The following is a 27,827-nucleotide window of genomic DNA, read 5'->3' on the forward strand; positions in this document are numbered from 1 at the left end:
TGGAGCCATGGCAGTTAAAGTGGTATCAAACTGGATTATTTCTGCAGCACGAGTGCAACCTTCATTACTTAATATTATTATTTCTGCAGCCGTAGAAGCTGATTGGGCCAAATCCTTGGAAGCCTGAATTTTGCTAGAAGGCTGCTAGTTGCTAACTATGTTTAAATAATAATTGGCTGCAATCTATCCAGTTTGATTCCACAAAGGAGGGATTATTTTCACAGACTCAATTTCAAATATCCTATGCCTCTCTTGTACCTCCCAGAGACCTCCGTCTCAGCCTACCCTCGGACCTTTGACACGTACATCCAAGCTCAAGGAGCGGTTATCACCAAGAATGAACAGAGCGAGTGTCAGACAATCACGTATGTTTAAAGGAAAACCAAAATATCCCTCGGGTGCCGTTGCGGAGGAGCGTTTGCCATTACTGCGTGGACAGAAAAGGCCGCCGAAAGGGAAGAGATGGAGGGAAAGGGGCGGGAAGGAAGAAAGACAAGAAGGAAGGAGATCGGTCATCAGGACACGCAAACAGGTGGAGCAGCCGGCACTATTATTATGTTGCATCTGGCATCAGATAAGGTCAAAATCGATCGGGCTGATACTGGCTATAGGAGCCCTCCAGAAGTTAAAGCTGTTGAACTGGAGAAGGTTGCCATCCTCGCCATCTGAGAGGCCGTGGTTCGGTGTCTTGCGGTCCGTCGCCAGGCCGGAGTAGCCTCCCTTGGGCTTGTAGATGGCCATGTCGGCTAAGCCCAGGTGTTCCAGTTCGGAGAGATCCAGTTCCGGAATGGGCATGCGCCAGTAAAGGAAGGAGTCGTACTGGGTGTTCACGGTGTCCCTCATGTCTCCCTGCAAACGAGAAAGTCACAGAATCGTAAGAGGTGGGAAAGCGGACCCCCGACACCACTCCGTAGCTCCCTTTCCAAGGGAACAGGACACTTTTTCTGTACTGTTTTGGACTACAACTCCCATCAGGTCCCGACCTGTATGGCTGATGGTCGAGAGTGATGCAAGTCGAAAGTCCCAAAACTCTCAAAAGCAACCTTGCCCGTGCTTAAAAGAGGGAGACTTGCACCGTGGTTCGAGGGCGAATGTAAAGCATGCCTCCCTAAATGTTGTTGGACTCTAGCTCCTATCATGCTTCACCCTTGGCCATGCTGCCTAGAGGTTGATGGGAGCTACAGTACAAAAAAACACCTGGAAGTTTGGCCTTCGACGTCGTCCACATCATGGTTTAAGCAGATTCTCTATCGGTCTTATAATTTTTGCTTTCCAAACTTTGTTCTGCCAGATATTTTTGGACTTCAGCTCCCATAACTCCTGACTGTTGGCCAAGACGGCTACGGTTTCTGGGAGCTGAAGTCTGAAACGCCTAGAGGACCAAAGTTTGGGAATCCCCGTTTTAGACTATTATTCCCACTATCTCCCATCATCTGGGGATGGTGGGAGTTGTATTCCAAAGATAGCTGGTGAAAGCACACAAGGATCAAGGATATCCAGGTTCAAATCCCCCTTTCGTTGCTCTCAAAGACCAAGAGGGAGTTGGTTCTCTTGGACCCACCTCGCAGGGTTGTTGTGAGGATGAAGCGCAGGAGGGGAACCATGTGCACCATGGAGAGAAGTTGGGTTATAAATGTGGAGCAAAGAAACTACAAATGATTGGTCCACTAGATCCCATCCTCCGCCAGCATTCTTTATTTCCCCATGATACAACTTTAAAGGTTAAGATACGTACCTTTTATTTCCGCCCCAAAATGCTGAGTCCCAGATTAATATCCTAGAGAAGGGGAGGACATCTTAATCCCTGAGGCTGAAACCGACCCTTCTCAGATCCCACTCCAGCCCTTTGGAGCTCCCCAGATAGCCACACTCCTTTCATTGTGACACCATCACAACATTTCACAACCGGAAGCCAGGACACATGCGTCGCCCAGCAACGTCAGAATGTGGTCAAGCGTGCAAAAAGATATGAATGAAGAAGTGCATGCTGCAGCAGTTTGCTTTTGCCCAAGCCTCCTGAGAAGGGCAAGAGACTCTGCTCACGTTGAACTCAATTTGCAAGAACTGAAGGCAGCGGAGGAGAAAGGGGGAAAGTGGGAGGAAAAGAGAGAGAAACCGGGATATTTTAAAAAGCAGCTGAGAAAATGGGAAGGCAGAGGAGTAATCGGGACTGTCCCTGATAAATTAGCATCGTTGGAGGGGTATGGTATCCACGGCTTGTGGATACTACACTCCCCCAAATGTGGAATAATATATATATATAGTCCAAAAAGGCAACCTTGATTTTGCCATTTTATATAATGGGCACCATTTTACCATTCCATTGCGTTTAATGGCACGTGAGCATCCATGGATTTTGGGATCCATGATAGGCCCTGCAACCAAAACCCAGCGGAGCCCAAAGGCCCACTGTAATACTACTACTACTACTACTACAACTAATGATGATGATAATAATACCCATTGTATATAATGGCACTTGACCTATTGATGTCCATGGAGGGTCCTGGAACCAAAACCCAGTGGAAACCAAAGGCCCACAATAATAGTAATAGTAGTAGTAGTAGTAGTAGTAATAATAATAATATCCCATTGTATATAATGGAACCTGAGCATCCACCTTTGGTGTTCATGGTGGGTCCTGAAACCAAAACCCAAGGGGCCACCATAACAACAACAACAACAACAACAACTCATTGTATCTAATTAGACTCATGGATTTTGGTATCCATGGCGGGTCCTGGAACCAAAACCCAAGGGGCCACTGTAATAATAATAATAACAACAACAACAATAACAACACCCCATTGTATTTCATTCGACTTGAGCATCCATGGATTTTTGTGTCCATGATGGTTCCTGGAACGAAACCCCAGCAAATAACAAGGGTCCACTTTAATTTACCTGTGAGCCACTTTGGGTCCCTTTCTTAAAGGCAACACAAAATCCATAAATCGGACCCCATCTCCACCTCCTCTTTCTCACTTTCCCTATCTCTTTTCTTCTGCCTGTCTGTAGGCCTTATTTCAGAGGAAGGAACCAGCAAAACCACCTCTGAGGATTCCTTGCTCTTAATAAGACCCTATAAAAAATGCATAGGGTCTTCATCAGTCGGCACATAAGCACCCGTTTTCTCCATCCTGGATGCCACCTGACTGCCTTTGGTGCATCCTTCGGGGTCCTCCCACCCAGACGGATGATGAATTTATCCGCAGTGCCGCTCCCATCCTTTCTATTCCCTGCCTCTCCCTTTTCTCTTTTGGCTTATTATTGACTATCATTCCCATCTGTCCGCCGTTGGCCTGGTTTCTAGACTCTCCTTTTGCTTCCTCTTCTCTTATTCAAGGGTCACTGTGTTTGCCATATAGCAAAGTACAATAACATCCAAAATAATCCACAAAACAGGGATGCAATAACATCTTCAGACGTTGGACATATAGTAAAGTACAATAACATCCAAAATAATCCACAAAACAGGGATACCTTTAGTGGGCCAACCAAAATCCAATGTAATATATTCAGGCGTAGTTGTCTGGGCCATATTGCAAAGTCCAATGGCATCCAAAGTAACCCACAAAACAGGGGTACCTTTACTGGCCCATGCAAAATGCACAATAACATATTCAGGTGTAGTTGTGTTGGTCATATTGCAAAATGCAATATTCACAAAACAGGGATACCTTTATGTGACCAACCCAAATGCACGAAATGCAGTCTTGCTTTTGCCCAAGCCTCCTGGGAAAAGCAAGACTCCTTGCCTTTCTTTCCTGAGTTAACCATTGCAAATTCCTTTTTGCACTTTGAACTCCGTTTTCAACCATGGAAATCAGCTGCGGACGTGCATTTTGCGCATTTTGGTTGGCCCTATAAAGGTCTCTCCACTTTGTGGATTTGGGATGTTATTTGATTCTGTCAATGAGAAATCTATTTTGCCCAGCTTTAGTTTGGTGAGATATTTAGCCTCCCCTTCCAGAGACCTTTGGTGCCACCGAAAACGACAAATCCCTGGCATGATGCTGGCGAAACGTCAGGAATAAACTCTTCTTGAACCTGGCCACATTACCCAAAAAACCCACAAAAAACTACAAATCCCTAACATGGAGCCATGGCAGTCAAAGCGCATTATTTCTGCAGTGCGGATGTGACCAACAGTGCCTAGGTTTCGGAGAGCATCCGAATCAACGATGGTCCAAAGCTCCCTCGGTCAACCGCAAGATACTTATTAGCGAGACTATTATTACAATTAGCATCATCATCATCATAGTCATTAGCCATCTTTGTTCCTTTTTCCCTGCATTATAAGTGTCTTTCTGGTGACCAACAAGTGCCTAAAAGTATATCCCTTTCAGGTCTATGATGACGCACTGTGACTTCCCAGGAATATTAGATCACTGTTAATATTACATGGGAGACCCATAGTCTTTGGGGCGGAGGCGTCGGTTCGGGTCAGGCTCCAAAAGACCATCTCTGGCATGCGAAACCATCTGCTTTTTCCAAAATAGCCTTCTCCTTTTGGACGATGGACGGAGAGAGGATATTTCTGTCGGAGACACTTCTGGAAATCTTTATAGAGACTGACATGATTAAATCCGAGGACTCACACCCGGTTGCCGTGAATTTATGACAGGAGATTTAATTCCTTTTTAATCCTGATTATGTATCTGTGTATTGGATTTATAGCCCACCTTATTCCCAAATTCAAGGTGGCTTTGGAAGGGATCGCCGTTCCCTCTTCCTCTTCTCTTTCAAAGGGATGGAGGTTATAATATAATGAATTCTAATTTATATCTCATTTTTAATTACCTTTCGTATCACGCCACATTTCAAATAGAGGTGCATATCTGAAATATACATCTATATATATATACAGTACATTGAACCAAACAGAGGAAGAAAAGCAGAGTCATGAAAATGGATGCATCTTTATGACCCATATATATATACGGTTCATAAAGATGTGTCCATTTTCATGACTCTGCTTTCCTTCCTCTGTTTGGTTCGGTTTCACCATTTCGAGCCAATGATGTGTTTTTATATATTTAAAGAGTTAGTTTTTATTTGTCTTTTTTTGGTCTGGGACCGTACCATAAAAACGAAGGAAACAGCTATACCACCTGCTTATTTTAAAACACAAGATGGAGAGGAAAGGAGCTCTTGTTTCTTAAAAACTGCAATCGTGGTTACGGAAAAGAGAAGGTTTTATTTCAAGGGACATTCTTAAATACCATAATAATAATAATAATAATAATAATAATAATAATTTGGAAGACACCAACTGAAATGGACAAGAAACCAGCAAGAGATAAGCATCTTCTTTTTCCTTCCTGGGTGCAAAATAAAACAAATCTTTCATTTCTGAGACGTCAGTTCTTACCTTTTGGAGAAAAGGTTCAGGAAACCTGAATTCAAAGCCTTCTTTTTGCAAGGGGAATAAAAACCCAAGGACCGGTCCCAGCGATCCAGAGATGTCCAGATGGTCCGGCGGGTCTATTCTTCTCTGCTTTTGTCTAGGAGGGTGTGTGCGTCGTGTCTTGTGCGTGCGCCTTGCACACATGCGCCTGCCTTCGCCCCTCCTAAACAGGCGTCTGAATGTTGCCCCTCTTTGCAAGAGGGATGCTGGGCCAATGAACCAGCTGCTAGGCTATTTTTGGTGCCAGAGAGAAAGCAGGAGCACCAACGCAAGGGTTTGCTCCATTTCACATTGGTTGCACATTCTGGGAGCATCGGGAGACACCGGAGGAAAAAACCTTGGTTGTCTTAAAATGAAATTATTAGATCATTGCTATATAATGAGCTGCTAGTCTAGGGAATAGGAAACTACGTTGCGCCTTGGAGGTTGTGGAGGCAAAGTGACTACTCCTGGGTTCTGTTCTGGGTCCAATGCTATTCAACATCTTTATCAATGACTTGGGCGAAGGAATGGAGCTTATCACGTTTGCAGATGACACCAAACTAGGAGTATCAAATGCCCCAGAGGACAGGAACAAATGTCAAAATGACCTGAATAGATTAGAAAGCTGGGCCAAAGCTAACAAAATGAAATTCAACACGGAGAAATGTAAGGCACTGCACTTAAGGTGAAAAAATGAAATGGATAGACATAGGATGGAGGATACCTGGCTTGACTACAGTCCATGTGGAATTGATCTAGGAATCCTGGTAGACCACAAGTTGAACATGAGTCAAGAGTGTGATGCGGCAGCTAAAAAGGCCAATGCAATTGTAGGCAGCATTAATAGAAGTGTAGTGTCTTGATCAAGGGAAGCAATAGTGCTACTCTATTCTGCATTGGTCAGGCCTTACCTGGAATATTGTGTCCAGTTCTGGGCACCACAATTCAAAAAGGATGTTGAGAAACTGGAGTGTATCCAAAGGAGAGCGACTAAAATGGTGAAGGGTCTGGAAATCATGCCCTATGAGGAAAGACTTAGGGAGCTGGGGACATTTAGCCAAGAGAAGGTTAAGAGGTGATACAATAGCCCTGTTTAAGTATTTGAAGGGGTGTCATACTGAGGATGGAGCAAGCTTGTTTTCTGTTGCTCCAGAACAATGGATGCAAGCTCCAGGAAAAGAAATTCCAACTCAACATTAGGAAGAACTTCCTAACTAACAGTAAGAGCTGTTTGACCATGGAAGACGCTGCTGCCTCCAAATGTGGTGGAGCCTCCATCTTTGGAGGTTTTTCAACCGAGGCTGGATGGCCGTCTGCGACAGGGATTGTTAGTTCCTGCATGGCAGAAATGGGGTTGGACTGGATGGCCTTTGGGGGTCCCTTCCAACTCTAGCGCTCTATGATTCTAAAACCCTATAATATTAATGTGGTCGCCATAATTCAACAAGCGACTTGAAGGCAACGGTGTCTTAGTTTTAAAAGATCCAGAGAAAGAAAGAGAGAGGATTTCTTTGTGTCTCTCTCATGTTGTAAGACGCATCCCGGTCCATGACATAAATAATTTGGACAAGCCGCCATAACTCTTTAGTGCAATGAGTATCCTCTCTCTTCTCGTCTCTCCGTTTTCCATTATGCACTTTCTCTCTGCCTCAGTTAATGCTCAGCTGGTGACCCATCGTACGAAGCGTGCAACGAACAACATGCTCTGAACATCACAATTCCCCGCGTATGTATACCTTCCACCATTTCACAAATAAAAGCCGGGACACACATGGATGAGCTGCATCCCGGTGTGGCCAAAAGGCAAGAAGGCAAAAGTTAAGTTTTGCAATGCTTCTGCGCACTTTGCAACTTTTCACAGAACAGTGGTTGAAGCCTCTCGTCTTGAGAAATGCAGTTACCCCCGAAATGAACTCTTGCTAGACCATGAGAAATACCAGGCAAATGGAGGTCCTGGGCCTTTGTCGCTTTAATTTCCATTTACTGCCACTTCGGGGACAAAAACGCCTTTGCGAGACGAAAAAGCGACTGAAAGGGACCCTTGAAATCCTCAGCCCTGGCGCTCCCCAGGCTTCTGGGTACAACTATTAATTCTGGTGACGGTTCTCTTTAAAAAGACCGACAAAGGGTCCCTTGTTGGGGATGGAAGCAGCAACGGCTGGGAAAGGGAAGGGGGCTTTTCTAAGTGCGGACGAGGGTCTGCAATCGAGTCTATTCAACCCTATTCAAGCCTCACAAAAAGGACAGTCGGCCCTCCATATCCATGGGTTCTCTATCCACGGATTCAAACATCCACGGCTTGAAAATATTCCAAAAAGATATCCAGACTACAAAAAGGAAGCCTCGATTTTGCTGTTTTATATAAGGTGCACCATCACACTACGCCATTGTACATAATGGGACTTGAGCATCCATAGATTCAGGGTTTTACTTTGGCGGGTGGTTTTTCAGACGTGTCGGCGTCGACGGGAAGCAACGCGGCATTCGTCTGAACGCAAAGTCGACAAAACGCGGCCCTTTTAAAACTTTCGGGAGCTTCCCGAAAGGAATGGGTTTCGTTGACTTTGCTTCCGGATTGGCGTCACGTCGTTTCTCATCGACGCAAACGTCGTCAGGGAAAAAAACCTGACTCACTTTTGCGGGTGACTTCGCATTTCGGTTCGACCCCGAACACCGTGTGAAAGATGACCCCGCTTTTGCGGGTTTGAATCAAGTTTCTGCACGGGATCCATCCCATGTGAGAAAATCCTATGCTTCTATGAATAGGTATAAAAAGTGAAATGGCACAATTGCACAATTGCCAAATCTCCGGTGCAATGCTCCGCATGCCCAGAGTCGGTGCTGGTCCCCTTTCTTGTGTGGAGCCTCTCAAGAGAGAGAGTGTCGGGTGGAGTGCATAAGCAATGTGTGTGTGCGCTGTGTGTGTGCGCTGTGTGCAAGTCTTCTGAGCATTTCCTTATTCCCACACTGAGCAAGGGCAGAGAAAGAGAAAGAGAACCACACCTCGCCAAAGCCTGAGCTTAAGGAAAGTTTCTCTGGGCCTGTTTTGGAACACTTTTGGGGAAGAAAGCAAAGCCAAGAAGGATCCCCCAAAGGCCAACCAAGCATTGGTTTCTTCCCCAACCTTTCAGGAAAGCCAGGTAAGGAAAGCCAACCTTTCTCAATTCTTTGGGAAGTTTTGGAGGCCGGTCGCAATGTGCTCCTATGGAGCCAGGGATCTGGGCATTGCACAGCCAATGTGAGCATGCTTTTTGGATTGTGGAAACGTCTCTGTTTTTAACTTCTCTTTCTAAATCTCTCTTTTTAATGTTTCAAAAGGAAGAGAAGTGTGTTCTCTTTGCTCTTGCTTTAAGTTCAGCTCTAAGGAGTTTTGTGCGCATGCCGACTTATGGCAAAGCCATGAATGTGGGGTTTTCCTAAGCAAGGAATTCCCCAAAGGTGGTTCGGCCGGTTTCGTCCTCCCAGGGTGACCAGATGTCCTCCATATCCTCCATTTCTTCTGTCCAGGAGGTATGTCAAAATGTCCTCCCTTTTGAGCATGACTTGGATTTACATTTCTATTGTTTGAGCTTTTATTTGGGCATGTGCTACATTTGTATTGAACATCATACACATCTTCCTTACATACATCTGGTCACCCTGCTCCTTCCGAAATATTGCTTACAGCCTGTTATTCATTGGTGGTCTCTCATCCAAGTACCGACCAGGGCTGACCCTGCTTAGCTTAGCGTCAATGGCCAGTAGGGGCTCAGGGCCTTTAGGTATTTGGGATATGTGCCTTGAAGTCACTGGTCAACTTATGGTGACCCAATGAATTTTACAAGGTTTTCTTAGGGCTCAGAGGTGGTTTTGCCAGTTCCTTTGAAACAGATCTGCCATAACTTGGTATTCATTCTGGTCTCCCATCCAGGGACTATCTAGGTCTGACCTTGCTTAGCAGCCAAGATCAGACCGGATCTGGTGCCTTGAATGATCTCAATTTTCAAATATATATGGATGAATATATATGTGTGTGTGTATGGAGAAATATATATGGATCTAGAACACACATTTTGCCCAGTAATTTGCTCTTTCTTTCTTTCTTTCTTTCTTTCTTTCTTTCTTTCTTTAAAGGAAAATATACTTAATGCTTACAAATATATACTTATAAATATACTTTTTGGTCCTGAACCCCATAAGCACCCCATACATTTGACCCCAAAGCCTTGGGCCTTCTCCAGCCCAAGTTACTTTTCTTTCATGTGTTTGCGATTGCAATATGTTTATTATATGTTTCAGTATATATTAATTTTTTTTAAAAGGGAAACTATGTCTTCCATCGATTCAGTTCCCAGCTCCATTGGTATGTTGCAAAGGTTTCTCTTTTCCTTTCCAAAGGCGTTGGAGTCAATGCCTTTGCAAAGAGCTCGTGTTCTTCTCCATGACACAACAGTTTGGAAAGAAGCGGAAAAAATTTGAAACCACCAACAGAAAAGAGAAAAAAAGGGAGGAGGAAAGAAAGAGAGAGAGAAAGAGATTGGAGAGAAAAAGAAGGACAGGAACTTTCTCTGTGTGTTTTAAAAAATCCTCCTTCTTCCAAACATATTTTCCGACATGCGGTCGCTGGTGCGGACCCACTTTAAGTGTTCGTTTTTGGCCCAAAATAACTTTGGCGAAGAAGTCGCCTTCTTCCAAAGCAGGGTTGACCCTGTTGCAAAACCTCCTTTAAAAATAAAGGATGTAAATGAAATAACTATATAGGTTTGTTAAATATATAGGTTGGCCAGAAGAGACAATGCCAAACTGGGATATTTTTTAACCCTTTTCTAAAGTCATGTCCATTTTGAAATAGCTGGTGAGGATTTTTCTTCTGCAGCAAATACTGATTTCCGTGAAACTCGCCAATTTGGATGAACTGCAGACTGGGAAAACCCCAAATCTCTTTGCTATTTTTAACTGCAGGAAAAATATATGTACTGTATTTGGAATACTGGAATTCAAATATAGCCTCCTATATTGAAACTCAAACCTTGCAATTTGGAATTACTCCTCGATAATTCCTTCCCGCTTTCTCAGCTGCTTTTGAAATGTCCCAGTTTCTCGCTCTTCCTCCCGCTTTTCCATTTTAGTCTTCAGCTTATTTCAGTCGCTGCAAATGTTGTTCGGATGCGTTTTGTGCTCAAGCGACTCTGCAGGAAGGAAAAACCAGGACATTTTAAATGCAGCTGGAAAAGTGGGATGGCAGTGGATCAATGGGGAATATCCTTGCCGAATCGGAAAGGTTGAAGGGTATGGGTTATTTTGGGGGGACCCAAACCCTCCTAGGCTTGTTTTGGGGGTCAAGTAATGCTCAGAGCATGAAGCCATGCCCGCTCAGCCATTGAAACCCACTTTGGCCAAGTCACACTCTCTCAGCCTCGGAGAAAAACCCTTCTGAACAAATCTTTCCAAGAAACCCATCACAATAGGTTCCCCATAGGTTTGCCATAAGTCAGAAATGACTTCAAGAACCAACTCTTTTTCCACTTTCAGCTCAGTTTGCTGCAAATGGAAGTAGTCTAAGGACGAAGGAGGAAACTGGGGCCTCGTTTCCACTAACAAATAAATCGGTTTGCAATCCGAATCAATGGATCAATTGGAGCATGGTTCCCACTACACTTGTCCCCTGTAAATTAACCCACTTGTGGTGCACATTCACGAACGAATCAGTTCAAAATGGACCCGCTCTGGATGGCCGAAGGGCAAATTTAAACTGATTCTGATCCGCATCTGGTTCACACTTGCACGGAATCAGTTTATCCGTAAAGGCATGGAAAAAAATCAGTGTCAAAAAGGCGTGGGTTAAATGGGTCAAGCGCACGGCCCCCCTCTCCGAATTGGTTCAGTGATTTGGTTCAAGTGGGAACCAGGGTCATTTGAACTGGTTCAAATCGAATCAGGCCTGGGAAACAACTTGGCGGTGCACAGCTACTTTCTTGCTGTGCAACCAAAAAGAAAACCCAAAGAGTAGCAACCCTTTTCCTGTTTTGTACTTAACCCCTCCTTCGCCTCCGTTTCCTTTCTCTGCCTCCGTGACTCAGAGGCCCAGCCATTGTTCGGGCGGCTTTCTCAACCTCCACAAAAACCCAGTTAGGTCACTCCTGCCCTTCTCTAATCCTTCTTACATTTATTTATTCCCCCCCCCCCCATTGCAAAACCTTTTTAGTGTCCCCCAGTGGCATTGCGTTTTTGCAAATGCAAAAGCTTTTGGAAACCTTCCAAAGGATTGTTTTACAAATTAAAGACACTCAGGAGTTTTATCACACGAAGGAGATTGGGAGTTTATCCCGGGAAAATTGCACAATTGTGTGAAATGATGTCACACGACGTCGCACAAAACCCTGTGTGAGAACCAAGGGGTGCATTATGCACCGGCGACATCCATTTTGGAAGATGTTTCATCTTTCCGTTGGACCTGGCTGGGGGGGATGATGGGAGCTGCGATATGAAACCAAACCTCTCCCAAGCTTTGCGCACAAAGGCATGCACCACTGACGCTGGGCTCCCAAGTCCTGACATGCCACAATGGTGTTGCTGAGTAATCCTTCCAGCCATAGACACCACGTCACAAGCGTGGGATTCAAAGGAAAGGAGGAAAAGGGGAAGGAGACAGGAAAGTGTTTTGATTTTCCCAGGAAACGGGAGCCTGGCTCTCGAACCTTGGCTTCCCTTTGGAGCAGGAAAACAACACCTAAAATCCCATGATATATTTGCATCCACTCAGTCCTCCACTTCGACAGGTTCTTCATCTGGATGTCCCTGCATCCACCGCTTGGAAATATTTAAAATATATAAACATATATCAATTCCAAAAAGCATATCTTGATACACCTGAGGAAGTAGACTGAAGTCTAGGAAAGCTCACTGCTGCCAACTTCTTTCTATCAGTCTCAAAGGTGCCACAAGTAGCTGTGTGCCGCCAAGTTGTTTCCCAGGCCCGATTCCCACTACCTTTTAAACCGGATCGCAAATCGATTTGAGCCGGTTTGAATGACCCTGGTTCGCGCTTGAACCGAATTGCTGAACCGATTCGGAGAGGGGGCCATGCGCTAGACCCATTTAACCCACTCCTTTTCGGCACGGATTTTTCGTCACACATCTTTTTGGTTAAAACTGAAAGGTGCCACAAGATCTCTCTATATACTGATTCCACAGACTAAAACGGCTATATCTTTGATTTTGCTATTTTATATTGTCATTGTTGTTTAAAAGGCGGACGTATCCTGGGGTTGTTCTTGGCCAGATTTGTTTAGAGGGGGCTTGCCATGGCCATCCGCTGAGGCTGAGAGAATGTGACTTGCCACAGTGGGTTTGATGGCTCAGCAGGGATTCGAACTCAGTCCAGTGTTGTAGTCCAACACTCAAACGACTATGCCTCTTATGGCAATCTGGGATGTGTAGTTTTGGGGAGATATTTCTCCTTCTCAGTCTTCATGCCACAACGAAGGGTAAATCTCAGGATCCCACGGGATCAACTCTTGATCTCCTTCGTGTGATAAACTCCTTGGAAGGATAAATTCATGCGCCTCCCTCATGCTTAAAACAGATGACATTTGGGAGTTCTTCCAGGACAGGAAGGCTGAAATGTAGGACATTGCCAGGACAAGGAGGACGCCAGGTCACCCTGTTCTCATATTTCCAGGTTCGTTGTGGTTGCTGTTGTGCGCCTTCAAGTCATTTCTGACTTATGGCAACCCTAAGATATCATGGGGTTTTCTTGGCAAGATTGGTTCAGAGGACGGTCCCTGAAATCCGGGAACCCTCCTTTGATGGGCTATTTTTGACTGACTCCAAGCAGGAGCCGGTTCCTTCTCCGTGACCTGAACTCGCCTCCCTTCTCCTCCTCTTTCTGCATCATTTCCTGCCCAAATGGTTCAAGCGGAGCTGCCCAAATGGTGTCAGACTGACTCACTCCAGAACAAATTTGGATTCTATAAAGTAGAAAATGGAGAGCTGGCTGGAGGTTGAGGTCACTTCCAGTAAAGGCCACTTCAGGTTTTAACATGCTCTTAGGAGTTTATCACACTGGAGCTGATTTGGGCATTAAAGAGAGATTAAAGCGCATGGAAACAAAGCGAAAAAGGCGAGTAACTGCACGAATGGTGATCACACGCAATTGCGCAAATAAAGTGATATCGGAAATACATTGTCGCCGAAATCCTGAAAGTAAAAAGATGTGTGTTGATGCTTCTTTGTGACCACTTTAATGGCGGGTTTTGTGTGAAAACGTTGCGCATAATTACGCAACTTTTCCGGGATATTCATGGGATAAACTCTGGACCTCCTTCATGTGATAAACTCCTTAGTAATTCTATTACTATTTTTTTTTATTAGTCTATTATAGTGTTGCCATTTGAATGCACTTTGCAGCCATGGAAGTGAGTGGAGGAGAAAAGGGGAAAGCGGAAGGAGAAGGGAGAAACCGGGACATTTTAAAAGCAGCCGAGAAAGTCGGATGGTGCTTTCCTTCCATACTATGCAATGCGGTTGCTCCTCTGCTTTCCCACTTTCTCAGGTGCTTTTCAAAAGTCCCCAGTTTCTCTCTCTGATGTGTCTCATGCGCAAAGTATTTTTGCAGTTGTTGCTAAGAAGCCGCGATGCAAGGATCCCTTCCCGCCGGGAATGCGTCACGGTGGGCGTTTTCATAAAACAACGGACGGGAAAAAACCAGCCAGCCTTTTCGGTCAGGATCATGTGCTCGGAACAAAAGGATCCTTCATCCTCTCCGATGGAAAAAAATAGAGAGAAAAGATACATGTTTCAAAAGGAAAAGGGCCTTGGACTGAAGGAGAAAGAAAGAGAGAGTTTCCTGCTGACCACAAAACTTCTCCTTAGTCTCATAATCCCTTTACATTCACATTTCCCTGCTGTGACTAAACCTAAAATATGGGCGGTTTCCATAATGGGAATGGATTGGTTTCTTGCACAGTTTCCTCGCCTAGATGCTCCAAACGCCACTAGACGTTTGCAAAGATGGTGTGCCGATGTGTACGATGTTTGTGATTTTAACACACAAGCAAGGAGAGGTTGCAAGATGTGAAGTTGAAGACTTTCATGGCTGGCATCTGTAGTTTCTTGTGGATTTCTAAGGATCTGTGGCCATGTTTCTGGAAGAGGTTGCAATGGTTTGCTTTTGCCTGAGCCGACTGGGAAGGGCAAGACTCTGCCCTTTCGTCTCCTTTCTCTGAATTAATGAACTGCTAGTCCCTATTGCATTTTGGACTCCAAATAGGGAGAAAAAAGGGATATAGTGGGAGGAGAAGAGAGAAACCGGGACCTTTGAAAAGCAGCTGAGAAAGTGGGCAGAGGAGGAATCGAATCGGGAATGTATGTCCCTCCTTGGCACTGAAATCACCAAATTTCTGCCAACCCTTTTCCTTTTCCTAGACGAAAAAGAAAACTCTTCACCCCTTTCTGACTTTATAGTATGCTGTTAGGGGCAAGGATTCTGGGCTTTGTAGTCCAGAGACAAGTTTTGCCTAGATTTTGCAAGAGGACTGAGTATTTCAATGGAAGGCAAGGGAGCGAATGGGGATGAGTGCAGGCAACTTTGGAGACGTTTAATGCCCAACGGAGAAGTAAATGTTATCACACCTATTTGGAAAAGTTAACGCATTTTGGAAAAGTTACTTTTCCAAGACTGGAGAGTTCAGTGTCTGGGGATGGTCTGCTTTGTGGCAAATTAGGTCTCTTTGCTTTCTTTGTGCGCATTGCACATTTCGCTTTGGCAGCCGGCCCGTGGGAAAACCCTGAAAGAATGGATGGTGGAGGGATTGAAAAGCCACAATAGGGTCGAAGGGTGGTCTGGAGGGGGGGAAACACTGAAAGGCCCATAAATGCAGAGTGGAAACAATGCAGGGTTTTGGAGAGGGAGGGAAATGACTCCGAACGCCAGCCAAGACCGAGGAACAACAACAAGAATGACCGAAAAGCGCTTCTGATAAACCAGGCTTGTGCCAAAACTTGGAGAGGTTCTCTTACAATTCCAAGAATCACAAACCTGGGGATTATGGGAGTTGCAATCCCCCTACAAAAGAGTCACTATGCAACCTATTTATTTATTTATTTGCTTTGTATAATATGTGTGTGTGTGTGTGTGTGTGTGTGTGTGTGTGTGTGTGCCACCTATCACCTATGCCAGGATCCAAAGGCTGCGTTTACACTGCAGAATTGATGCAGTCTGATACCGCTTTAACTGCTATGGCTTAATGCTATACAATTCTGGGCTTTGTAGCTTTGTGAGAGCCATGCAAATTTATGGCACTATATAAATAAACATCATAATCATTATTATTACTATTAGTAGGATTGTTTAGCCTTCTCTGTCAGGGAGGCTCTGGTGCCGCAGCAGTTAAAGTGGTGCCAAAGGGCATCAGTTCTGCCGTGTGTGGACATACTCCAGGTTGCAAGCGCACTCCCCTGCTTTTGCATTGAGCGACGGCCGAAGGTTTTGAGAATATAATTACACACACACACACACACACACACACACACCCTGCACTGCGTAGCAATGGGTTCGAAACAAACAAACAGTGGGGTGTGCCGGTGCCACGGGGTGTGTCTCGTGGTCCATCTGGGGAGGCCTGATATCAGCCAAGGCGAGGAGGAGATAAGGTGCTCCTTTGCTCAAAAGTAGGCCAGTGGGTCCACTTTAGCCGATGGTCATCTGGCCTGACTTGGCTGCTGGCATTCCTTGTGGCCAATGCCCTTAAAAAGATGCCCAATGCCAGGTACACTGCAGAACGAATGCAGTTTGGCACTGCTTGAAGTGCTGTAGGTGTTGCTGGGATTTGTAGTTTTACAAGGTCTTTTGCCTCCTCTGCCAAAGGCCTTTTAGTCCTCTTCGTCTATGCGTCTGCATAAACGATCCTCTTCATTTATGCATCTGCAGATTAATGGCATGGCACTTGATTGTTAAATAAAGCTCATAATTCAGCTCTGGTTAACCTTGGGGAAGTCACACTCTCTCAGCCGCAGAGGAAAGCAAAGGTGGCAAACCTGCCACCTTTGCCAAAAAACCCAAACAAACTCTATACTATAGCTAAGGGATACTTGTTGTCATGTGCCTTCAAGTGATTTCCAACTTACAGCAACCCTATCATGGGGTTTTCTTGGCACATTTCTTCAGAGGAGGTTTGCCCTTAACATACTCTGAGGCCGAGAGAGTGTGACTTGCCTAAGGTTTACATGGGTTTACACGGCCGACCATGAATTGAACCCTGGTCTCCCAGAGTCATATCCAATACTCAGACCACTCCACCACACTGGCTTTCTGCAAGGGTCTGCTATAAAGCTGGTGGAAGGGGATAATGGGACTTATAGTCAGTGAAGAAGCTTTTCTCCCAGCTGGGAAAGATAGAGAGCATTGGTGAGGTTGTCCAAGATGTGAGGCCTGCAGCTGCTTCTGCGGACATCCTGTTTTCATCCGATACCCGATTCCTTCTGCAGGTCATGCCAACCGAAAAGGGTGAAATATCAGCCGGCGGGTTTCCTTGCCATGGCATAAAAGACGTGGCATCCCTTGGCGATGCTGGAAACAGGATGGCTAGGGGTCCTCCTTTTCTATGCCCTTCATTTCAGCCTTTTGTCCAACATGAATTCCCAAACGTCTTCCATACTGAGCATGACAAAGGCGCATAGTTTTACATTTATATAAGTGTTTTTTAGCTTTGGTTTGGATAAACCACACATGTTTCTGGGATGCCCTGCATTTTTGCAACGCCTTGTCTATCAAATTCTGTGGCAGAGGAGGACAAGGCGCTGCAAAACGGAGCACCAAGCGAGAAAAATGGAGGCCGCTCCAAAAGAAAAGCTTTAAAAACATATAGTTATAAATGCATGCTCAAAATGGAGGACCTCCTCCTGGACGGCAAGTTGAAACAGAGGGCGCGTCCTGGAAAAGGCGGCCGCCTGGTCACCTTGTGCTGTTTTGCAAACAGGTTTGCAAGAAGAGGAAGAAATTTTCCTTCCCTCCCAGGTGGAGGAATGAATCAGAAAAGGAGCATGTTGGGGCAGATTGGGTTACGCCAAGCCCAGTTTGGCGCAGTGCCTTCCGTTGCGGCGTGTCGCGGGGAGGGCCGAAGCAGCTGGTCCTGCCGGGTCATGCCAGGGCAGGTTGGAGATACGGTTGGAAGCAACAGAAACTGTTATTTCTCTCTCCGGCATGCATCCACACTGTAGAAATAATCCATTTTGACACCTTTTTAACAACCGTGGCTCCGTCCTAGAGAACCGTGGGATTTCCCGTTTTGCAAGTGCATGGGTGCATACACACCATAGAAATATAACACAGTTTGTCGCCACTTTAACTGCCTACCGAACCCTAGCATCCGTAGTTTTGCAAGGTCTTCAGCCTTCTTGACTTTCTTCCATTTCCTATGGACTTTTGGACACTCCGTGGGTGCATCTACACTGTAGAAATATAATGCAGTTTGACACCACTTTCATGGCCGTGGCTCCATCCTACAGGGTCCCGGGATGTTTAGTTTTGTGATGTGTCGGCGTAGTAAAACTGCAAGTTCCAGGATTCAATAGGATGGAGGTGCAGCACTTAAAGTGGGACCAAACTGCATTATTTCTAGAAAAGGTTGCTGGAAGAGACCCAAGTACCAGGCTATTCTTGCCCTGTGTGCCAATGGCGCCGTATCAGGAACATCAGAAACCTTCCTTCGAGGACTTCTCCGAACATGCTGGCTAGGAATAATGGGAGTTGTAGTCCAAGACACTGTCAGTTGCACATCCGCCAGTGTTAGGAAAGACTGACCTCACTCCCTCTACCTTTTAAACCAGATCGCAAATTGGTTTGAACTGGTTTAAATGACCATGGTTCGCACTTGAACTGAATCGCTTTGGGGGGCCATGCGCTAGACCCATTCAAGCCACGTTTTTGTGATTTTTTCCACGTCTTTTGGGATAAACCAATTCCATGCAAGCGTGAACCAGATGTGGATCGGAATCGATTTAAATTTGCCCTTTGACCAGCCAGAGCGAGTCCATTTTGAACCGATTCATTCACCAACATGAACCACAAGTGGGTTATGTTATTTTATTTTATTTGGAGTAAGAAAATGCGATCGGGGCAAAACGTAGCACAAACCGCGCTCCGCTGCCAAACCAATTCATCGATCTGGATTGCAAAGGGATTTATTTGTAAATGGGAATGCGGTCACTGTTTAATGAAAAGTAAGACTATGGTGGAAGGGAAAACATTCCTCTTTCCAGTTTGTGTAACAACGATGGCGCAGGTCTTGACAGCCCCGTCGGTCGACTGTCGTCTTGGCCCGAGTCCCAGAGCTGAGATGAAAAAAATAAAGCCCGGCAATGCACAACTCTTCGTGTTGTGGAATTAAGTCTTGACGCAGCTTGCTTTGCGTTCGTCTGCCTGGCCATGCGCCATCGCTGGATGGGGACTCAGAGGTGGGCCAGAAAGCGGCCACGGGGCGGACTTTGGAGGCTTTGCAGAGATTTGCAACTCTAGGACCGGACTTAGCAGGGATGTCCGGGTTTGCTAAGCACCACGAAGGGTCAGTCGAAATTCATTACATGCAAGGTTGACTGTTTTCTCAACCAAAATCCATACTTGGTTCCTTCTTTGGCACACATCCATAGTGTTGTTGTTGTGTGCCTTCGAGTAATTTCCAAGTTACGGCAACCCTAAGGGGTTTTCTTGGTAAGATTTGTTCAAGAGGGGATTTGGTTTCCATGGCCTAGACGGGATTCGAACCCTGGTCTCCAGAGGCGTAGTCCAAAAGTTTTTCTTATCATTCAAATACATATATTTTTTGGAAACTGCAAGGCTGCAATCTTCAGGCCTTTCCTTGCAAGCAAACCCTGTTGAACTCACATCTGGATTATGGGAATACTTGCGCTGAATTGCGCTATGTTTCTTTTCTGGCCTGCGAGTGACATGAGAGATCCTGAACACTTGAGCAATTCTCACCAATAATTGGGGAAAAACATACTTCTGTAATTCTTTGTGCCGTTTGGCAACGTTTTCTCAAAAGGAGGAAGCTGAGACTTGCATATATATATATATATATATATATATATATATATATATATGGTGTTTCAGCATGTGTGTGTTTTTAAATGCCTCTAGTCTGGTTCTATGGAAACTCGTGGTTTCCTGTTATCGCAAAGGGACTCTCTGTGTTGTTTTTTACAGCCTCTTTTTTCTCCGCCCTTGAAAAAGTTGCTATCTTTCCTGCCTGATCTTTCTCAGAATCGCTCCTTTGCAACAGCTGTGAGTCAACAACGCAGGCATGGCTCCACTCTATGCAAGAAGAAATGCGCACCTTCTGGCTTCCCCAATTTGGCAGCGACACGCTCAGCGAATCCCCTGCCTTCCCCACAGATTGCTTTTTACAAAACGTCCCAGTTTATTTTTCTCCGCCTCCCACTTTAGCTTGCTTCGGTTGCTGCAAAATGAATGCAAGGTGCCCAAATATTTTGCAGGTTGCATACGCCGGCAGGTCTTTGTTTTCTGCCCAGTGTTAAGGAAGGACTTAACCGCTAACTATAGTCAACCCTCTCCATTTCTGACATTGACTTTTGCATTTCAATTATTCCAAAATGTTATTAATACAGTGAGCCCTTGGTTTGATTCGGTTTCGTTCCAGAGCCCTCCGCAGATACCAAAATCCATAGGTGCCCAGGTCCATTTCAATAAGATACAACGGGTTAGTAAAATGGTGTCCCTTACATAAAATAGGAAAATCAAGGTTTGCTTTCTGGAATGTATGTATGTATGTATGTATGTATAATTTGTATGTACTCATATATTATAAATATGTATGTAGGAATCTCTAGGTCCTTCAGCGCAATCAACCATATTTTCTAATGCTGTAAAGGCTGCAAGTCCCTTGGGAACTTGAAACTCAGGTCCTCCAAAATTTGAAGCCTTTTGCCTCATTTGCACCCATTTCCTCTTTTTTCCAAAGGTTTCGTTCCACCGGCATCCACAGAAGTCTCCATCATCCAAGGCCTCCTCCGCCGCTGGCTGTGCCGCCGCCATCTCTCCGTGGCACGATTTCACACCTGCCATAGAAGCTCAAGGAATAATCTTGGAGACGGCGGTTGTCCTTTGAGTATTTAACTCACAGTTATCCTCGGATCTGGAATAGGAAGGTCCTCCAGACCACAAAGAAAAAAGGGGGTGATCTACATCCCTTCCCTTGACAGCTGTTGATCCCCGAAAAGGCAAGAAAGCTGGAAGCCTCTGCGGGTATGAGCGATTTCTGGCACAAGCTGGGCTGCTGCGTGGTAGAAAAACCTCAACCGGTAAGTCCTCTTACCCCCTTAGTAGCATTTTAATATCAGTTTCCACTGTCAAGTAGTCACTATGGTTTGGCTGAACCCCAAGACAGTAAAGACGAACGGATGAAATTGTGCGTCAGACGCAAAGCCACCATTATGTCCGGTTAAACTCCTTTTGCACTTTTTGCAGCAACGGATGTTTGCTGAGGACAAAGGAAGAGGAGGAAAGAAACCGGGGCATTATAAAAAGTGTCCGAATAAGTGGAAAGAGAAAGGATTAATAGGGAAATCAGACTATTTGGAGGGCATGGAAACCCCAGGTTGGCTCCAGAGTTAAGTCAGTAGTCCAGCTGTGCCAACTTACCAATAAATCTCTCTCCTGGTTCTCCTCCTCCTCCTCCTCCTCCTCCTCTTTTCCTTTGCATCTCGGGTCAGGAATCTGGGAATCTGCCAAGGCTCAGCCTCTCCAACGCTTTGAGGGCAGAAATGCCAAGAATGCGCTTAACCTCTCTGCCAACCCATGCCCAGCTTCGGCGCAGCGATTCCCAGCCACTTTGCAAGCAAGGTTTTTCTTTTCCCTAACTCTTTCAGAGCAGGTCTGGGACCCACTTTTCTGCCCCTCTATGGGACCCTCCAGGGCTTGCATCGACTGCCCAAAATGCCTCCCTGAAAGTACCCCTTTTTCATATATATATATATATATATATATATGGAAGAGAATAGTGGGGCTTTGTGACCTACGGTGGGTCCTTGGTATCCCTTGGGGCTTGGTTCCAGGATACCAAAATCCGTGGATGCCCAAGTCCCATTAAATACAATGGCATGGCAAAATGGTGCCCCCTTATATAAAATTGCAACATCCGTGGATGCTCAAGTCCTATTAAATACAATGGCATTGCAAAATGGTGCCCATTATATAAAATGGCAACATCCGTGGATGCCCAAGTCCCATTAAATACAATGGCATTGCAAAATGGTGCCCTTTATATAAAATGGCAACATCCATGGATGCCCAAGTCCCATTAAATACAATGGCATGGCAAAATGGTGCCCTTTATATAAAATTGCAACATCTGTGGATGCCCAAGTCCCATTAAATACAATGGCATTGCAAAATAGTGCCCATTATATAAAATGGCAACATCCGTGGATGCTCAGGTCCCATTAAACACAATGGCATGGCAAAATGGTGCCCTTTATATAAAATGACAACATCTGTCTATGAGAGCTCATGCTGCCGACGTTTGTCTTTGGTTAGTCTCAAAGGCACTACATAATGTCTAGAGACATTATTATTAATTAAGCTCTTATTAAAATCATATTTTTTTATTCCTTTTCTGATTTCTTGTCGCACCCAGAAGCGGAAAAGGCGGCGAATCGACCGGAGTATGATCGGCGAGCCGATGAATTTCGTCCATCTGACGCACATCGGGTCTGGCGACATGGCGAATGAAGGCCTTCCCATGGTATGACATTTAGCCTCCAGGTTTTTTATTTAAGGATGCAAAAAGTGGGGTGGAAAAATGCCTTTTTAAATACCACAAACGCTCAGAATTTAAACATTACAATTCTGGGAGTTGCAATACCAAAAAAGAAGGATTGCTCCAGTATCATAAACCACATTTCATTTAGTTTTCCATTGCGGGGCAAAACCAACCAAGTCATTTAGTATTGCAGCCAGTAATGATTTCTAGTTTGTAATAAGTTACTTTTGCAAAGGCACTGAAAGCCATTTTTTGGAAGGCAAATCGACAAGGAATTTTCCAGGTTTCATGCCATTCGGATTGACCTAAAAAGAAAGGAACTTAAATGTAACCGAAGCTCCTTTTGTGCAACTTGTATCGCAGCTTCTTTGACCAAAATCTCTAATGGGTTACAATGAATTTGTGTGTTTTTTGTGTCGTTTGGACAAGACAACAAAGAACCCATTGCATTTCTTTTAAAAAAAGAAAGTGCTTCCCAAACTGTGAAAAAGTAACATTTCCAAACTCTTGACACAGATTGCAACAAAGCGGATCTTGAACATCTGACCTCCTGCAAAGAGGAACCAAATTAAGACGCGGCATTAAAATCTATTTTTGCAAGTAAGTCGCTGCCGGCCTTTTTATTTCAAGGGCCGAGATAGAAACGCAAAAATAGATTTTATATAATGAGAGAAATGCATAGCGGTTCTTCTGTTTAGGTTCCTTCTGGAAGGAACGTCGCAAAGAAAAATCTGCTCCGGGGTTCTCTCTAGTGGCCAACCTTGACGTTTAAATCTTAATTTTCATTGGTTTACATTGGAGACATTGCATTGGAAACACAGCATTGGAGACACTGCATTGGAGTCATTGCATTGCAGTCATTGCATTTGTTTGCATTGGAGACATTGCATTGGAAACACTGCATTTGTTGCATTGGAGACATTGCATGGAAGACACTGCATTTGTTTGCATTGGAGACACTGCATTGGAGACATTGCATTGGAGACATTGCATTTGTTTGCATTGGAGACATTGCATTGAAGGCACTGCATTTGTTTGCATTGGAGACATTGCATGGGAGACACTGCATTTGTTTGCATTGCAGACACTGCATTGGAGACACTGCATTTGTTTGCATTGGAGACATTGCATGGGAGACACTGCATTTGTTTGCATTGGAGACACTGCATGTGTTTGCATTAGAGACATTGCATGGGAGACATTGCATGTGTTTGCATTGGAGACTGACACCTCTTTCACTTCTATGGCTGCATGCAATGCAACCCTGGGATCTGTAGTTCACAGTGGCACCAGAGCTTTCTGACAGAGAAGGCTAAATAGCTCATGAAACTAGGGCGGGTTATAAACCGCCGCTTTGAGGCGGTCTGGCAGCGCTGCCGTTTGCTCCGTGCGGGAGCCGCAGCAGCCACACCGTGCGGCTCCTGCATGGACCGAAAAAGAAGCTCCAAAATGGAGCTTCTTCTTGCGGCACCTCTGTGATGTCGCGAGGCGCCAGGGGTGCATTCGCGACGTCACAGACTCCGCGACACGTTCGGACGCACAGCGTCCAATATGTAAAGATGGCGCCGGCCGTGTGGAACAGCCGGCGCCATATTGTACGGACAGAGTCCGTACTAGAGCCAGGGGCGTCTAGAAGAGACACCCCTTTTTAAAAATGGGACGTCCTGCAGACGTCCCAAGTGGCGGTTTGTAACCCGCCTAAGTAATATTTAAAGATTCAGCTGCGAATTTCATGCACCAGTAGAGGCTAGGATAGATAACCTTAAGAGAGGCTTTCCAATTATACAAGTCTGGGATTTCATGCTTACATTTAATGTTTTCCATCTCTTCCTTTCAGACAGGAGCAGTCCAGGAGATGAGGTCGAAATGCGGCCGAGAGCGACAGTGGAGCAACTCCCGCGTTTTGTAGCTTCGTCCGATATTTGCCTGCGTTCGCTCTTCCTTTCCTCCAGAGTAAGTCCCTTTCCAAATAGGTCACCTAAATATTCTTTTATTCGCTGTTTATTCCCTTTCTTCCCTCTTTAATTTCCTATTTGCAAAAGCGCAAACGCTCAATCTGATCCGTTTTATTCCTCCAGGTTCCAGGCCGATGGAGAAAAACCCAAATAAAGGAGGCCGAAACGGAAGAGAGCGATATAAATATATACGCAGAAACAGCTCACACTTGAATTACCTGTTTGACCTCGTCCGAACGATCTGGAAAGACAGTCGGGTTTTTAAATCCCTCCAGATTGCAACATTTTCCAGTCCCTTTCCCTTTTTTAATTTCGGATTTCAAAACCACGCCGACAAAATACGCCCCTTGTTTCCAGCTCTTGATCTCCCTTCGCCGATCACACTGGATCCGGGGCACCTTGAATCCACCCTTTTCTCATTTTCTCCTTCTTCCGTCGCAAACCGTTTTGCCAAGTTTTCGTCTCGTCTCAGCCGCCTTCCTCCATTTTAATTCCTGATTTCCCCAAAATACGAAGACTGCTCATTTCGCGGATGCCGCTCGGCTTGGGTTTCATGTCCTTTTTTTTTGCGTTTCGAACGGGTTTTCTGGGGAGCCTTTTTTGTTAATCCACTGGATTTCTTAGAAAAGATTATTATACTAATTTTTGCAAACGTCGGGGGATTTTTGCGCAAGGTTTTCGGAAGTATCTGCACGAGCGGAGAATAAATGAGAAGGAAAGGTTTGGGGATGGCATTGTCACGGTTTGCCAACTACTTTCCTCTGTTTCAATGAAGCTCACGGAGAGAAAACTGACTATCCTGACTTGCAACTGACTACTAGAAAGTGGGAAAATCTTTCCAGCTTTGTTTCTCCTCCAAAATGTCTTCTCCAATCCTCTTTTTCTAATGTCTGTCGTCTCTTTGAGCCTTCGCATCAGGATAGGACCTGCAAAAGTTCTCACCGGTTTTTGTGCGGCGCAAAAATTGGCACCGAAACAGACTTTATCCGCAAACAGCGAAAGATACTGCGCAGGTTGGTTTTTCGTGGGGCGGCGAACCTGAACTTTAAAGAAGCCTGAACTTTAAAGAAGTTCCCCCAAATAGGTTCAACCTCCTGGATAATGTCTTGAATTTTCAGACTCGAACCCGGAACAGATTCATCCCTCTCACTTGTCTCCTTCAGCAAAAAGAGATAAAGGGACGCTGGCGCACACCGCTTTGTGCGCATCGACATCGCAGGGTGCGTCCGCGCTGCAGAAATAACGCGGTTTGACGCCGCTATAACTACCATGGAAGCCTAGGATTTGTCGTTTGTTGTGGCACCTCTGACAAAGAAGGCAAAATATCTCCCCGAACGACAAATCCTGGTGTCCCATAACATGGAGATGTGAGGTTTAAACTGGATTGTTTCTACAGTGCAGACTGTCTTTTATTGTGGTTTTTAACACAACAGAGGGAACCAGTGAACATCACAAAGGAAAGCATACCATGAACTTGGTATTTTGGGGGGATGTTTTCAAGGCTGAGGGTATTGCTTTGAGAGTGCGCTTTTCCGTGCCAACGTTTTAAGTTAAAAGCTTAAAATTGACGCAGGCGCATTGGGTCGCCGGATGCGCCATTGCCGTAAGGAACAGTCCCAAGTAATCCTCAGCTGTCCCACTTTCTCAGCTGTTTTTGAAATGTCCCGGTTTCTCTCCCACATTTCTCTTTCGTACTCAGTTTGCTTCCATTGCTGCAAAAATTATTTGATTCCCGTTCACTCGGCAAAGGTCCGCAAAGGGTCTCGTCCTTCCCAGTCGGCTCAGGCAAAAGCAAATGGCTGCGGCTTCTCCTTACTTGTCTATTTCCAGTTTTTGCCCTCTTGGCCACCCTCCGATGTTTCCCAGCCAAATGTTTCCCAGTTGTGAAATGTTGAAGGTTTGCGAACCTGATCCTATATCCATTACCTCCCTCAAAATGCCCATCGTTTCCTTCATTCATCCCATGAGAATCTCATGCTGGGACACGTTTTTTGCAAGCGGAAGAGAAAAACCCTGTTTGGACTGGGAGGGAAAGTACCCAAATATTTCAAATTCCCCTTTCAGTCCTGAAACCTGGGCATCTGGAGGACTTTCCAGCCTTGGTTTGGGATTAATCTGTGACTCTATTCCCCTCCTTTCCGTACTTTTTTGGTTACTCAGCCGTTGCAAACAACGGGATGCCAAAATGGCTGAACCCTGGAGTCAGTTTCCACTTCGCACAGAAAGCCAACCCTACTATTAGTTTAGAATAGTCCCTCCACATTTGCGGCTTTGCCTTTTGTGGTTATTGACTGACTTGATAAATGTGTTCTCTCTAGGAATCTCCAGGTTCTCCGGCGCAATCCTGCCAAAATTTGACCATTTTGTGTGGGAGAACCTAGACGTACCTAGAGAAAACCCTTCTCTAGGCATTTGAAGGTCCTCCAGCCATGACTCTGTGGTCAAATTCTGTCAGTTGTTGGCCATAGAGTTGCACCGGAGGACTTGGAGAGCCCTAGAGAGGTATTCGCTTAGGTCAAAAGAATAGCGTTTTTCCACATTCACGGAGGTCCTACACTCCGAACCCCAACAAATGTGGAGGGACCCCCTTTGACCATCCAACAATCCCATTTCCCCCTTAATTTCCAGGCTTTAAAATCCTCCTTGTCCCTAACTGTTCATTGCAATGGCCTTTTCTTCTCCTCCATTTGCACCCTTCCTCCTTCCGTCTCTCCAACTCCTTCATGTTGCCAAAGATTAGCAAAATCCAGCCGAACATCCTTTGCCCAAAAAACCCCTCCATTTCTCTGGCTCCGATCTATGACTTCTCCTTCCCTTATTCTACCAGTTTAGTTAGATGTACAATTCTAGCCTATTTTCCTCCAGCCGGCCTGGTGCGAATGCAAGAAAAGGGAGAATAGCTGGGCTATTCCACTATCTTTTATTAGATAGAAAGTTAGTTTGCTGCTTCTTTATTTCGGTAAGCGAGGAAATCGTTCTCCAAAGTGGGCCGGGGAGGTTATAATGGGGAAGATGGTATTTTAAAAAAGGATTCGGTCGCACGCCAAAATTTGTGCAACTGAAGAAACACTGAAAATCTGAACTTTGGGGTGTTTTGCCTTCTTTGCTTTTTCTCTAGATCAGCGACCGAAGAATCGTACAATGTTAATCCTTCCTTTTCCTAACCTTTGCAAAGCTTCTCAAGAAAATGTCACGGAAAATACAAATTAAATGGTCAAAATGGTCAAATCCGGTTCTGGATTTTGGTGCAGAGATGGGACGGGAAATGTCAAACATACACATTTGTTGTTGTTGTTTTCCAACACTTTTCTGTTTGGCTTTCCGCTGGCATTAAATAGCGGTGATTCGAAATGCAATTTTCTAAAAGAGGAAAAAACCCAGAGGTTGCTTTTTGGGGAAAGACTTAAAAGCTGAATTTTCGGGGCTGGTGTGTCTTCGTAATGCGTCTTTGAATTTTAGGGGGCATTTGTCTGAAATCAAAGGTTTTAACCAGGTTTATCCAAACCCAGCGTAGATACAAGGCTATATATTTTCTCTGCCCGAATGCAAATTCTAAAGGTAGCAGCGATCCCAGCATCCACATTTGCAAAACAACATTTCCGCAGTTTGGGGTTTTACTTACCTGTGTGGAGGCAGCTCAGGATGGGTGAAACGGCTCCAATGTTTGGGGCAAAAATACACACTATATTTTTCATTTAGCATGTGCTAAAAGCACAACAGGGG

At 45.1% G+C, this 27,827-nt stretch overlaps 2 protein-coding genes across 3 annotated transcripts; one reads left to right on the plus strand and one right to left on the minus strand.

Annotated features, from left to right (window-relative positions):
• Positions 1–353: 353 nt before the first annotated feature.
• On the minus strand, positions 354–5,588 carry MLLT11 (MLLT11 transcription factor 7 cofactor). 2 transcript variants are annotated; one of them, XM_089483635.1, is made up of 3 exons: positions 5,375–5,459; positions 1,736–2,064; positions 354–849 (listed from the first exon to the last, which is right to left on the minus strand). In XM_089483635.1, exon 3 carries the CDS (start codon positions 841–843, stop codon positions 571–573), a length of 273 nt encoding a protein of 90 aa, XP_089339761.1. In that variant the 5' UTR covers positions 844–849; positions 1,736–2,064; positions 5,375–5,459; the 3' UTR covers positions 354–570. The 2 variants fall into 2 exon arrangements, with proteins under 2 accessions (XP_089339761.1, XP_089339760.1); XM_089483634.1 differs by lacking the exon at positions 1,736–2,064 and having other exon boundaries at positions 5,375–5,588.
• Positions 5,589–8,373: 2,785 nt separating this feature from the next.
• LOC149301792 (CDC42 small effector protein 1) lies at positions 8,374–27,332 on the plus strand. Its single transcript, XM_089483175.1, has 5 exons — positions 8,374–8,532; positions 20,350–20,689; positions 22,024–22,131; positions 23,987–24,102; positions 24,228–27,332. Exons 2-4 carry the CDS (start codon positions 20,636–20,638, stop codon positions 24,056–24,058), a joined length of 234 nt encoding a protein of 77 aa, XP_089339301.1. The 5' UTR covers positions 8,374–8,532; positions 20,350–20,635; the 3' UTR covers positions 24,059–24,102; positions 24,228–27,332.
• Positions 27,333–27,827: the final 495 nt, after the last annotated feature.

Source organism: Sceloporus occidentalis, unplaced genomic scaffold (assembly GCF_023333645.1).
Source record: "Sceloporus occidentalis isolate IW3139 unplaced genomic scaffold, rSceOcc1.0.p SCAF_20, whole genome shotgun sequence".
NCBI lineage: Eukaryota > Metazoa > Chordata > Lepidosauria > Squamata > Phrynosomatidae > Sceloporus > Sceloporus occidentalis.

Excerpts from the sequence above, each read along its gene's own strand:
- MLLT11 (XM_089483634.1), bottom strand. The coding sequence starts at position 5,554 with ATGTGTGCAAGGCGCACGCACAAGACACGACGCACACACCCTCCTAGA. Across the intron at positions 850-5,374 it reads CTGAACCTTTTCTCCAAAAG|GGAGACATGAGGGACACCGT; the intron begins GTAAGAACTGAC and ends TCTCGTTTGCAG.
- LOC149301792 (XM_089483175.1), top strand. The coding sequence starts at position 20,636 with ATGAGCGATTTCTGGCACAAGCTGGGCTGCTGCGTGGTAGAAAAACCT. Across the intron at positions 20,690-22,023 it reads TGGTAGAAAAACCTCAACCG|AAGCGGAAAAGGCGGCGAAT; the intron begins GTAAGTCCTCTT and ends TGTCGCACCCAG. Across the intron at positions 22,132-23,986 it reads CGAATGAAGGCCTTCCCATG|ACAGGAGCAGTCCAGGAGAT; the intron begins GTATGACATTTA and ends TCTTCCTTTCAG.